This window comes from Gekko japonicus, unplaced genomic scaffold (assembly GCF_001447785.1).
Source record: "Gekko japonicus isolate JY-2015 unplaced genomic scaffold, Gekko_japonicus_V1.1 scaffold33, whole genome shotgun sequence".
NCBI classification, from domain to species: domain Eukaryota; kingdom Metazoa; phylum Chordata; class Lepidosauria; order Squamata; family Gekkonidae; genus Gekko; species Gekko japonicus.
The window spans coordinates 777,404-787,692 of record NW_015174272.1 but is presented as its reverse complement, the minus strand read 5'-3'; the positions used below and the strand labels follow the sequence as shown (position 1 = coordinate 787,692).

The following is a 10,289-nucleotide window of genomic DNA, read 5'->3' as shown; positions in this document are numbered from 1 at the left end:
GCTAGGATATTATAGGTGAAGAACCACTGAGTCCTAAAAGTGTATGTGTCATACCACTGCCCCAAAAGGCCTTTCCTCTAATTCTTGAATACTGAATAACGAAAGTTACTCTGCATATGCTCAAAGGTACTCTCCATACGGGAAACTGTCTCTGAAAGTGAAAATTAAGCTCGTCAATGTCATTCCCCCAACCCCCGGCACATTGTTCCGTTGGCTTTCTGTTTCCTTCTGCTTTCCTCCCCATCCACCAGGACCCCAAATATTCCAGCCCCACATCTTACCGTCACCATAGAGCAGCCACCTGCCGTAAGGGCCGAAGGGGAAGATGCGGCGATAATAGAGTGGCAGCAGGTCAGGCAAGGAACCAGGATCAAATTCGGCCATATCCAAAAAAAAAAAAAAGCAAAGAAGGAAAGCGCGGGAGAAATTAGTTTCCACTTGCCCACCGGTAGCCAATGAAGAGAGGCCCCGCCTTTCATGATGCCTAAGGCTAAAGATTTATGGGAATTGTAGTTCTGGCGAGGAAGAAGCATTGATTTCAGTGCGTCCTCTGACGCCCGCCAGTGGATTGTTTTAATTTTTTCGACTGAAAATATCACCAAACGCTTGCCAGCACAAGGCGGCGTGCGGTTGGAAAACTTTATACCCCGGCCCTGCGTAAGGGGAGAGTAGTAGAGGAGAAAATCTATTTAGCTGTCTACTACATTTTTATCCTACCCTTCCTCCCAAGGGCACTTGATGGCTTATATGGTTCTCCTCTCCATTTTATCCTCACACTGGGTAGGTTAGGCAGAAAGAGAGTAACTAGCTTAAGGTCACTCAGTGAGCATGGCATGGCGAGGATTTGAATCCACGTCTTCAAGCTCCCTGCTTGCCACCACACCACCCTGACCCTCTAGACACTAGGGCCCATTCTGCATCTAGCATTCGCTCCTTTGTTTTACCAAACCCACACTGAAACAGAAAAAGATGCAGCTCAAAAGAACATTCTAATACCCGGGGTGTGCCCTACCACTACCCCCTATATATGGAGGGGGTAGTGGCCCTACTGACTGCAGTCACCCCTGAATGGCCATAAATCCAGACAGTACCATAAAACCTAGCGATCAAAGGAAGTGAAACCAGCATGCAGTGTGGACCCTACCATAAAATCCAACAATCAAAGAAAGTAGCATGCAATGTAGAGGGGAATTTCTGTTCCAAGGTGATAAAACAGCAAACTGAATGCTAGATGCAGAATGGGCCATGGTCAGTCCCCTCCACCCCACCCACGCTGGTGGCCAGGGAGGATCTGGCAATCCTACAGAGATGATAATGTGTGGGTCCATATGAAAAGTCCAAAACCAGGGAAAGTAGAATAACTTTTGATTAGGACTAGCTAAAATCTCATTTTAGTTTACCAGAATGCTTTATCAGGCTAGATGTTCAGAGTAAATCAGAGATGGTAGAGAAGCACTAGTCAGCAGTTGTAATGTATCCATCTCTGACCGCGTGCGCGGCTAGGTCGCCACGCGGCCAGGCAAAGCGGCTGAGCTTCGCTCTCAGGAACAATGGGCCAAGTGGATCCTAGCCCGCACCAATAGGAGGGCCAGGTTCCCGGCCGAAAGCCCATGGAACTCTCGGCCACTATAATGACCAATCACTTGTGTGTGGGTGTGTTTTGGGTGTGGGATTGTTGCACATATAAACTGCCCTGTGAGCCGGTTCTAGTTGTCTTGTTCCAAACTAAATAAAAGTATGAGAGCTGAAATCGCTAGTAAGTCTCAGTACTTTTCAGCAGTAAAGTCTGAAAATACATATAATGTATCTTGGGTTGCCAGGTCCCCCTGGGCCACCAGCGGGGGATGGGGGGCTAGGGCTGCCAGATCCAGGCTGGGAAACACCTAGAGATTTGGGGCTGGAGCCTGGGGAGGACAGGGACACCTCAGTGGGGTACAATGCCATGGAGTCCCTCCTCAAAAGCATCCATTTTCTCCAGGGGAACTGATCTCTGTAGTCTGGAGATGGACTGTGATTCCGGGGAACCTCAGGTCCCACCCAGAGGCTGGCATCCCCCAAAGGTATCTGTGAGGCAATGCCTGTTGAAGGTCAGCCATCTTGACTGCACCCATAGGGAGGCTTCCTCAGGCCTCAGAATGGGGGGGGGGAGTGGGCAGCTTCACCTTGTTCCTCCTGCTCCCAGTTGGACAGTGGACTCAACCCTTGGTGCTTCCTAGTTTAGGCATCAGCTTGCTCCCCGACCTGTTCCTGAAGCCTCCTCTGCAATCACCTACCTTTCCACTCCAATCTTTCCCCTCTCCACCCACCAGGAGGGAACCTCCACTCAAGTGTCTGTCATTCTCTGCCACCACCACCCTGACTCTCTAACCCCCCTCAAGCCCTGCCCCCACCTGAATCAGCCACTTGGTTAGTCCAGGCTGAGTGGAAAGGGTTCCAGCACTGGGGTTGGGCAATCACATGACCAGCAAGCCTTCTTGGGGCCAGCACTGCTCTTGTGGTGCCAGCAGATGACATTGCTGAGGTGAGGCTCCTCAGCCAGAGGGTTTCAGCTGCCTATCTTGGGCCCAGCTGCCCCTCGCTGCTGAGGCTGGCGCTCCCTCCTCCAGCTGCAACAGTGTCAGCCTTTGCGAATGGGTCACTGTGGCTCCTGGCAGCAGGGCCTGGGGGGATGCTCTGGGCAGCTTTTCTCACTCCTGGGAATGCTGTTGTTCCGATTGACTTTGGGCAGTACCCCATAAGATACAGCTGCTTGGTTTCTCCTCAGAGTCACTACAGATAATGCCACTAGAACAAGCTAGGGCCATTGTCAAACAAAGAATATATGACACCGAGAGGTAAAGTGATATTGTTAAAGTATCGACATTCTTGGCCTCAAAAGTAACAAAATATATAGTTGCTCACGCAAGGTATTTATCGCTATTAGAGATCCCCTCTCACCGCAGGGCATACTCCCTGGCAAGATGTAACATCTTTCCTTCGGCAGTGTTAGAAGGCGGATATAAAAAGGTACTTTTTGTCACAGCGATTATGCCCATGCAGTTCAGGGAAAGTTGAAACAATTGAACATATTTTACTCCATTGTGTATTTTATGAAACCATCAGAGTAAAGATTATCCATCCTATCCTGAGGAGGTATCATGGATATCCAGATAAGGAGATAAGTAGGAAACTATTATTCGATCCTGCCCCACAGCTCATAATAAACTGTGCTAAATTCCTAGCAATAGCTCAAAAAATATGTGTTACACGTGTAGAACAATCTTAGAAATAATCTAGAAGGCTTAGGGGATGCAGAGTAGAATTGTCTAACCCTTATAACACTTATTGAATAACTCTTATTCAACAGTTGCTGGAGTATTGTAGAAACTTAAGAGTTTTAGCAGTTTTGTAACTAAATACAGTTTATATTTAAACATTTGATATTTTATATATTTTATTAGTACCTTTCTTTGTATTGACATTATTTAGGTAATTGTAATAGATTTGTGCTGGTTTTATACTGAATAATTGATTGTAATTGATTTGTGCTGGTTTTATACTGAATAAACTGACTGACTGACTCCTGGGAAGTCCATGTTTGCGACAAGGAACTCTGTGGAACCAGGAACCAGCGCTATCACTGGACAGTATCAATAACAGAATCATGTCAGGTAGTGGAGTCATTATACCCACTTTGATTGGTGCCATGATTATTTTTTGTCATGATTAGACTAGTGGTCCTCAACCTTGTTAAGCCTGTGGACGCTCTGGAAATTCTGAGAAAGAATAGGGGCACCACCTCAAAAGGCTGCCAAAGTGACAACTGTGCATATGTGTTAAGTGTTGTCAAGTCACTTCTGATTCATGGTAATGCTGTGAATTACTAACATCCAAAACAACCTGTTGTTAATAGCCTTGCTGGGTCTTGCAAACTGAGGGCTGTGGCTTCCTTGATTGAGTCAATCCATATCATGTTGGGTCTTGCTCTTTTCTAGGGTTGCCAGGTCCTTTGAAGTCCCCAGGCGGGGGACTTTGGGGGATGCTATTGGAGGGGCCGGAATGTGCCTAACATGATGATGTCAGGCAGAAGTGACATCATCACATTGGAGACGAGCGCCCCCTGCTTCTTGCCAAAAGCATTTAAAAGGGCCCCCCATGCTGCACTCCAAGCTGCGAATTTGTGGCTTGGAGTGCAGGCATTAGGCCCTGCCTCTTCCCAACAGCATTTAAGGGGGCCCTTTAAATTAGGGGTGTCAAACATGCGGCCCAAGGGCCGGATCAGGCCCCCGGAGGACTTCTATCAGGCCTGCAGTGGAACTGGCTGTCTTCTGCTTCTTCTTCCAGTTCTGCTGCTGCTGTGCTATCATAGGTTTGCACAGACATTTTGATGCAATAATTTAGAGCAAGAGGTGTCAGTTATCAGACACTGTTAAACAAAATACTGCAAGAGTGCTAAATTTTTAAGCATGATTTTATTTTAAGTAAAAAAAAAACCATTTCTATTTGTGTCCTTTATAAAGTTTACTAGGAATCAGGCCCGTTGTAGGAACGAAGACAACGAACACTAGTTTGGGCGCCTGGCTACGGGTCCCTGCCCCCTCCCCCATTCATCTGAGTCCCCGGGGGTACAAGGCTGTCGGAACCAGCGCCTGGTGGCAGCGGCGGCAGTCAGGGCTCCCTCCCAGCAGCTCCTCCCCCCCCAGTGCCTCTGAGGGGGTGGCAGGCCAATCCAGCCAGGCTAGGTTTTTCTCTCGCCGGCTGAGGTCTCAGTGGGCTTGCGCTCCCCCTACCCGCTGAGGGGGCAGCAGGCCAAGCCGGCCAGCCTGGCATATCTCCCCACCTGCCCGGCCAAGGGCCCGGCATGACAAGGCTGCCGGCCTGGCCCCTCTCCCCACCGGCCGCCCAAGTAAGCGAGCGAGCGGCACACGTGGCGATGGAGCAGCGGCGAGGCAGGGACACCCGCTTGCCACCCATTCCAGCTGCGCTCGGGCCGAAGTAGCTCAAAGTTTTTTAGCCTCCAGCTTTCACATTTTTGTCTTAGCTCAGCAAGGAGGGCTCTAGAGCAAACTCATTTATGCAGTCAGCAAATTACTTGCTCACAACTTTAATGGCAGTAGCACACAAAGTAGAACTCTTGCTCACAAGACCGCACTGCTTAGAGGGAGCATTGCAGTGGACTGTTTTGGCTTGGTAGATGGGGGGGGGGAACCACAGATCTGCAAAGAAAGAAAGGAGAGAGAGAGAAGGAAAGAGGGATGGAAAGAAGGAAGGAGAGAGAGAGAAGGAAAGAGGGATGGAAAGAAGGAAGGAGAGAGAGAGAGAAAAGGGAAGGCAAAGAGTTGGGGGGGAGGCTTTCCCCCCCCCAGCAAGGCTTGCTGCCCCCATCGGCCAGCCCCCCCCCAATCCAGGCTCCAGCGCCAGCACCCCGCAGAAGCAGTCACCGGGAGGCGGGAGAGTGGAGATGGAGGTGCGGCGAATGGCAAGTGGGCGGCGGGCAGCCGCCTGGAGAGATGTTCGGCAGCCAGGAACGGAGGCCCCATCCTGGGCAGGCAGGGTGGAGCCTCTCGGCCGCGTCCGGGCGGTTGCTTGGGATGCGGCCGAGACAGAGCTTGGCCACCACCCACATATAGGGGGTGGTGGCTTGGCCGGATCGGTGGGGGCGTGAAGGGAGGTGGCCGCAGCGGGCAGACGAGGTGGCGAGGCGAGGCCGGAGGGTGAGCAGGTGGGAAGGATGTCAGAGGCCACGGAAGCTGGCCCATGGCAAGGCTGGAGGCCTCCGTGGCGACCTGCTCCAGTTCCAGGCCATTAAGGAGGCTGTGTCCCCTTCGGGGACTCCGTCCAGACTGAGGGCGGGTGGGCCTCAATTATATATAAGGACAGGACAGGATATCTCCACTACCTGGCATTACACTTTATGACGCACATGGCCCGGCCCAGCAAGGTCTCATTTATGTCAGATCCGGCCCTCATAACAAATGAGTTCAACACCCCTACTTTAAATGCTGTTGGGAAGAGGTGGGGAGGGGAGGCTGAGGGAGGGAGGGAGGGAGGGGGTGGCCGCTCATTTAGCTTCCATTGCAAATAGCATGGGAGGGGGCGGGGGTCTGGAGATAACCCGGGCTAGGATATTCCTTTTCATGTTTGGCCCTGGAACTCCCATGATCCCATGAAGTTGGTGGCCAGTTCTGAGATTTCTGGTTTTATTTTCTGATGAGTTATGCCTGCCACAAATGAACATACAGAACCTTTTATTATTGTAGATGCATGGTAACAGCCAGCCAAGTGATTTGTATTGTTATGATGTTTGGTTTGGATAAGGGTCATATGGGGGGGGTGGGGTAGATGGAATCTTTGTCCATGGTGGCTCTCGGCAGACTTGAGCATACCTAACCATGCTTTAAATATTTACCCTTGATTTCTTGGATCTTGTGGAACAGATCTCTTGTTCTTCCTTTTTCTGTTGTTCTCTTCCATCTCTTTACACCGGTTACTATAATAGTTACCTGTGTCTCTACAAAGCCAAGAGCAGCACTTAATATCCCCCTATTCCAAACAAGAACTTTCCATTAATGATTCATTCAGGAATGCCATAGCCAGGTAGCTCTGAGAAAGTTCAATAGCACTTCGACATTGAATGATCTGGTGCTGCAGTTATGTTTTAACTTTCAGAAAACCAACACAATTAGGTATGTAAAAGAGAGGCATGGAGTAGGAAAAATACTGGAATTCAAGAGGCTGTCAAGTACTGTTCCATACAGTCTTCGCTTGTCCCCCCCCCCCCCATCTTGCTTTGCTTCTCCTTTCAGGTTCCCTTGCATGCAATAAAGTGCATTCTTAGGCGAGATATTGTGAAGGTATAATCCTAGTTATTTGAGAATAATAGGAGCAACTGCTCTGAGTGAGGGCTCTGGAGACGATGCCAAGGAGTCAGCTGAATACTTCCATGGCTAAATACTTCCCCTCTCAGGAGTGGGAAGGTAAACTATTGGGCCAAATCCAGGATGGCTGTTTATGCCCAGATATCATCCAATGCCTTGGACTTGGCCCTTTGCTTGGCTCATAGCCTGATTTTTTTCCCCCAGCCTGTCCGGAACCTCTGTACAAAAAGCGTGTTTGTTTGCCAGTCACATGGCATGAACAGGCTTCTCCTTCTCAATTCCAAGAGCTGTCATTTCAAACTGATCGAACAGACAAAGGGTGAGCTGAAATCTGAGGTAAGCAGAGCTGTTTTAAAATGTACACCTTTAACTTTCTATTTGGGTGAAAGCTGGTTTTAAAAGAAGGTAGTGGCTCAAATCCTAGCCAACCTTTTTTCAAGAAAGATGGGTAAGGGCATTGAAATTTAATAATGTTGACAGCTGTTTAGAGCCTTATAACCACATCAGAATATTTATTGATTTATTGTCTACTCTGAGTGGCAGAGGCTCTCCAAAGTCTTTGTTTCTATTCTCTGAGGGACTGAACACTGGACCTTCTACATATGCTCTGCCATTAAGCTCTAACCCCTTCCTGTTGGGGAAACCTATATGAACTTCAAAATGTTATTCATCAGTACAGGTAACTTGTGGGTTTGTGATGTAGCATAAAAGAGACATAGACGTCTACTGGGACAGACATCCTACAGCTCCATAAAGCAAGAGAATCAAGAGCTGGGCACTTGTGAGGCTTTCCTTTACTTTGGAGAACATCAGCAAAGCTTAACATTAGCAGAGAAAGGAGCCCAGAAACAGAATGGAATGAAGAGGAGGTGGAATGTAGTCTAGAACTGTGGTGAACAGATGCAGGCAGAAGACAGCTGAGGAGAAAAATCACTTGATAGGTGCAGCCTGTTAGGGAGAGATTAAAAAACGCTCTAGCTTTTTACCATCCCTTTGTGATTAAAAATAGAGGACTGTGTCCTCTGACATCTGACCAGCCTATCTGAAACAAAAATGAGGGTGCTTTGGGAAAGCTATATGTTAATGACAGAAAGCAGTTGCAGGCACTGGTAAAACTGCTCCGAGTTCATGGAAGTACTTGCAGTAAGATTCTGTTTCTTCTACACCTGGTAGGGTTGCCAGCTTTGGCTTGGGAAATTTCTGGGGATCTGGGGTCGGTGCCAGGGGAAAGTGGGGTCTGAGGGGGGAAGGGAGCTCAGCAGGTAGGAATGTGATACCGAGGGTTTACCCTATGAAGTGCCTGACTCCTCTAGGGGAACTGATCCCTGTAATGCAGAGATCAAATGTAATTCCAGGAGAACTCCAGGCCTCACCTGGAGTTTGACAACCCTAACATCCGGTTTAGTTGACTTGGTTAGGCAGTTTGTGCAGCACAGGAACTCAGGGTCTCATTAGATGAGACACTGGAAGATCCACAATTGGCTTCTCCCAGAGTTGGGTGGGGGTATTTGGGTGGGTTTTTAAAGAATTTTCATATGTGCGTGTGTGTGTGTGCATGCGTGTGAGTGCACTTGAGTCATGGAGACCTCTGGTGACTGACCCCTACTGGGGTCCTGGAGGTTGTTCAGAGAGGTGGCTGAATAAAGCCTGCCCCTGCCTCCCGACTGCTGGTATTCCAAGAAGGTCTCCCATCCAAGTTGGCCCTGCTTAGCTTACGAGATCAGGCTTGCCTGGGCTGTCCAGGTCAGGTCTGCTTCTCCCACAGTTTTTAAAGGCAAATAGCAGTAGCGCATTGTTTCAACACAGATAGAGGCTAGGAAATTCTATGTGTGGATTACCGATTGAAATCAACAAGCATACACTACTATTAGCCCCGGAAAGAAAGGGAAAAAACAGGCACGTTGTCTTTGTCTTTTTTATCTGTCTAGGGCTAAGTAGCATAGAGCCATGGTGGTGGTGTCAGCTTCGATTGGTGAAACCATGCGGGGATGGGAAAGTTAAATCCCTCCCATGAGCCCAAACTGAATCAGGGCCTTACACTGTTGGGCTTTGGAAAATGCTGGTAAGAGCTGGCCACAGATCTCCCAGGATCTCCTTTAGTTACACCTTCAGTACCAGAATATGAATCAAGAAGACACTAGTTTAGTGCTCAGCAGGTGGCTCTAGGACAGCCACTGAGACTCAAAGGAAGGAAGCTGAGGAGGAGTTCTAAAAGTAAGGGGCAACAAAGGAGAGTGGGCCTATTGAGAGAGTAGGAGACCTTTGGACATCTGAGGGTGGTGGAACTAGAGCAACTAAGTTCATATGTGGCAATTTATTGGGCTATGGGAGTGGAGAGATAAGGGATGGAAAAACACTGAAGAGCTTTGAACTTTGAAGGTAAGGATGAGGAGTGTGTGTGTGTGTGATCAAGGTGTGGCCAGGGATCGTAGGAAGGTTGACACCTGGTCAGGGTGGTGAGAGGGATGAATTATTTTGGTGGCAGGATGTTGGATAGATGTGAGGGAGATGACGATACAACAAACAGAAGATCTGAGAGGAGGAGGCTGTAGTAGTCGATGCAAGAGACAGTTGGCACCTGAACCACAGTTTTTTGCCAAGGTGATGGAGAAGAAGGGGCATAGAAAGAAATAACTTGGCAACAGACTGAATATGAGAAGCACAGGAGGGGGAAAGTGTCAAAGACAAACCAAGGCGAGGGGCGTGGTGTGGCGTCAGGGCCGAATGGAACAGATGCTTGACTGCTGAGCTCCGTCCCGAACTCCCCTGCTTCATCATAAGGACATAAGAGACGCCAGTGTTGGATCAGGCCAAAGGCCCATCTAGTCCAACACTCTGTCACACAGTGGCCAAAAATACCAGGTGCCACCAGGAGGTCCACCAGTGGGGCCAGGACATTAGAAGCCCTCCCACTGTTGGCCCCCCCAAGCACCAAGAAGACAGAGCATCACTTGCCCCAGAGTCCCTATCTATACCTTGTGGCTAGGGTTGCCAAATGGCACTCACCTCCTTGGCGGGGGACTCCTGGGCAGCTCCCGAAGCGCAAGCGCAAGCACCGCATCTATGTCACCTGGATGTGACGTCATGACGCCAGGCATGCTGGGGGCGGGGCCACAGCCATTTGGCCCTCAAATGGCTGTGGCTCCGCCCCCAGCGTGCGACGTCACATCCGGGTGACGTGCATGCGGGGGTGGGGTTTCCCCCGGGGTTCGATTCCGCGGGGGCGGAAATTGGGCCTCCAAAGCAGGGGGAAATCCGCCCCCCCGGGGGGATTTGGCAGCCCTACTTGTGGCTAATAGCCACTGATGGACCTCTGCTCCATATGCCTATCTAATTCCCTTTTGAAGCCGTCCATGCTTGTAGCCGCCACCACCTCCTGTGGCAGTGAATTCCATGTGTGAATCACTCTTTGGGTGAAGAAGTACTTCCTTT

The 10,289-nt window shown here is 49.6% G+C and overlaps 2 protein-coding genes across 2 annotated transcripts in view; one reads left to right on the top strand and one right to left on the bottom strand.

The window, feature by feature from the left end:
- The window catches only part of PRIM1 (primase, DNA, polypeptide 1 (49kDa)), a 21,805-nt gene extending 21,415 nt beyond the window's left edge, over positions 1 to 390 (bottom strand). Inside the window, exon 1 of the mRNA XM_015423665.1 lies at positions 282 to 390. Within this exon, the coding sequence (XP_015279151.1) occupies positions 282 to 384 (103 nt within the window). The 5' untranslated portion in view covers positions 385 to 390. The remainder of the gene's footprint in view (positions 1 to 281) is intronic.
- A 6,760-nt stretch (positions 391 to 7,150) lies between these two features.
- The window catches only part of HSD17B6 (hydroxysteroid (17-beta) dehydrogenase 6), a 21,654-nt gene continuing 18,515 nt past the window's right edge, over positions 7,151 to 10,289 (top strand). Inside the window, exon 1 of the mRNA XM_015423668.1 lies at positions 7,151 to 7,193. The gene's annotated coding sequence lies outside the window, so the exon portion shown is untranslated. The remainder of the gene's footprint in view (positions 7,194 to 10,289) is intronic.